The following is a 1,525-nucleotide window of genomic DNA, read 5'->3' as shown; positions in this document are numbered from 1 at the left end:
TCTCTCTCTCTCTCTCTCTCTCTCTCTCTCTCTCTCTCTCTCTCTCTCTCTCTCTCTCTGCGTGCCTGTCTGGTGGGGGCGTCACCGCGCCCTCACCACAATGTCTTCATACTGACGAAGGCTCCACCAGTTGGGGATAAAGATTAATGTTGTGTCAGTGGCGGCAGCTCCACAGATCCCTGCCTTTCCCTCCTACTCACGTGCCCTCCGCCATCTTTCCTGCATTCGGACAGGATTTGCAGGCGTTCAAACCAAGATAGGCAAATTTTCTAGAGATTCCTCGAAAGAAGGTCCATCCTTTGGCGATGCTCTTCAGACGGACTTTGCATTTCCCTCAGGATCGTGAGGGGGCAGCGGAGTGAAGCCACATGATGAGTTTGGTGGAAGCTGAAGCCGCCGGTGTGTGATGGGTCTCGGTGGTGTCCTCCTGACGGCTTCATCATCGCGTAGCCAATGGGATTAGGGATTTTGCGCAGGAAGGACTGGCGGAAAAGAGCAAGGGATTGATAAACACGGCGAGAACCTACGTAGTCTTCCCAGTGAGGAGGTCAGCTCAGGTGAGAGAGAGAGAGAGAGAGAGAGAGAGAGAGAGAGAGAGAGAGAGAGAAAGAGATGGGGGGGACAGGCATGAGGGTGTTCTGGGCGGTATGGTACACTAATAACAATATTTTGGCCGAGGGCGTCCTGTGTGTGTATAATTCACCTTGGTCGTCTGTTGGTCACCCAGCCAGTCTTTTCTATTACGGAGCGAGCTCAGAGCTCATAGACCGATCTTCGGGTAGGACTGAGACCACAACACACTCCACACACCAGGAAAGCGAGGCCACAACCCTTCGAGTTACATCCCGTACCTATTTACTGCTAGGTGAACAGGGGCTACACATTAGAGAGGCTTGCCCATTTGCCTCGCCGCTTCCGGGACTCGAACCCAGCCCTCTCCATTGTGAGTCGAGCGTGGTAACCACTACACTACGCGGTGTGTGTGTGTGTGTGTGTGTGTGTGTGTGTGTGTGTGTGTGTGTGTGTGTGTGTGTGTGTTCACATCCTTTTAACACCCGGGTAACCAATTTTCTATGACAACCAGGACTCAGCTCCGTTTTCTGTCTGATTATTGGTATTGTCGCCTTGGGGCTGTAAAGGAGAAGGTGGCTGCCGACGCCTACCTCCCACTGCCGGGGTTTAGGGCGCGGCCAACCTGTGGTGTGCTGGACGTCCCTGTAACACAGAGGCCGAGGGACTCAAAACTACCCTTATTCGGCTCCCACACGGCCCCTCCTGGAGCGTCAACCGCGAAGTAAAAGACGATAATGATGCCGTCACCTTGTCGGGCGGCGGGCAGGGCGGGCAGGCGGAAAGACGGGAAGACGTTTCCTGTTTTTTGGTGTTGTGGGGAATACTGCGTCAATACATTACGTGGAACACGACTTCCCTGTCTTTGTCAAGCTGCCTCTTGTGGAAGTCATTCTATCAGTTTTTACGATTTGTTTTCGACAGTAAGACAACTTTCTAGGCAGAGCGAGGTGAG

The 1,525-nt window shown here is 53.3% G+C and overlaps 1 protein-coding gene across 1 annotated transcript in view; it reads left to right on the top strand.

Annotated features, from left to right (window-relative positions):
- LOC123520101 (GATOR complex protein WDR59-like) overlaps nucleotides 1–387 on the top strand; it is a 119,525-nt gene extending 119,138 nt beyond the window's left edge. Inside the window, exon 25 of the mRNA XM_045282017.1 lies at nucleotides 339–387. Within this exon, the coding sequence (XP_045137952.1) occupies nucleotides 339–372 (34 nt within the window). The 3' untranslated portion in view covers nucleotides 373–387. The remainder of the gene's footprint in view (nucleotides 1–338) is intronic.
- The last annotated feature ends 1,138 nt before the right edge of the window (nucleotides 388–1,525 follow it).

The sequence above is a fragment of the Portunus trituberculatus genome, chromosome 46 (genome assembly GCF_017591435.1).
Source record: "Portunus trituberculatus isolate SZX2019 chromosome 46, ASM1759143v1, whole genome shotgun sequence".
Taxonomy (NCBI): domain Eukaryota; kingdom Metazoa; phylum Arthropoda; class Malacostraca; order Decapoda; family Portunidae; genus Portunus; species Portunus trituberculatus.
Note: the sequence above shows the minus strand (reverse complement) of the source record. Positions and strands in the feature narration are given on the sequence as shown.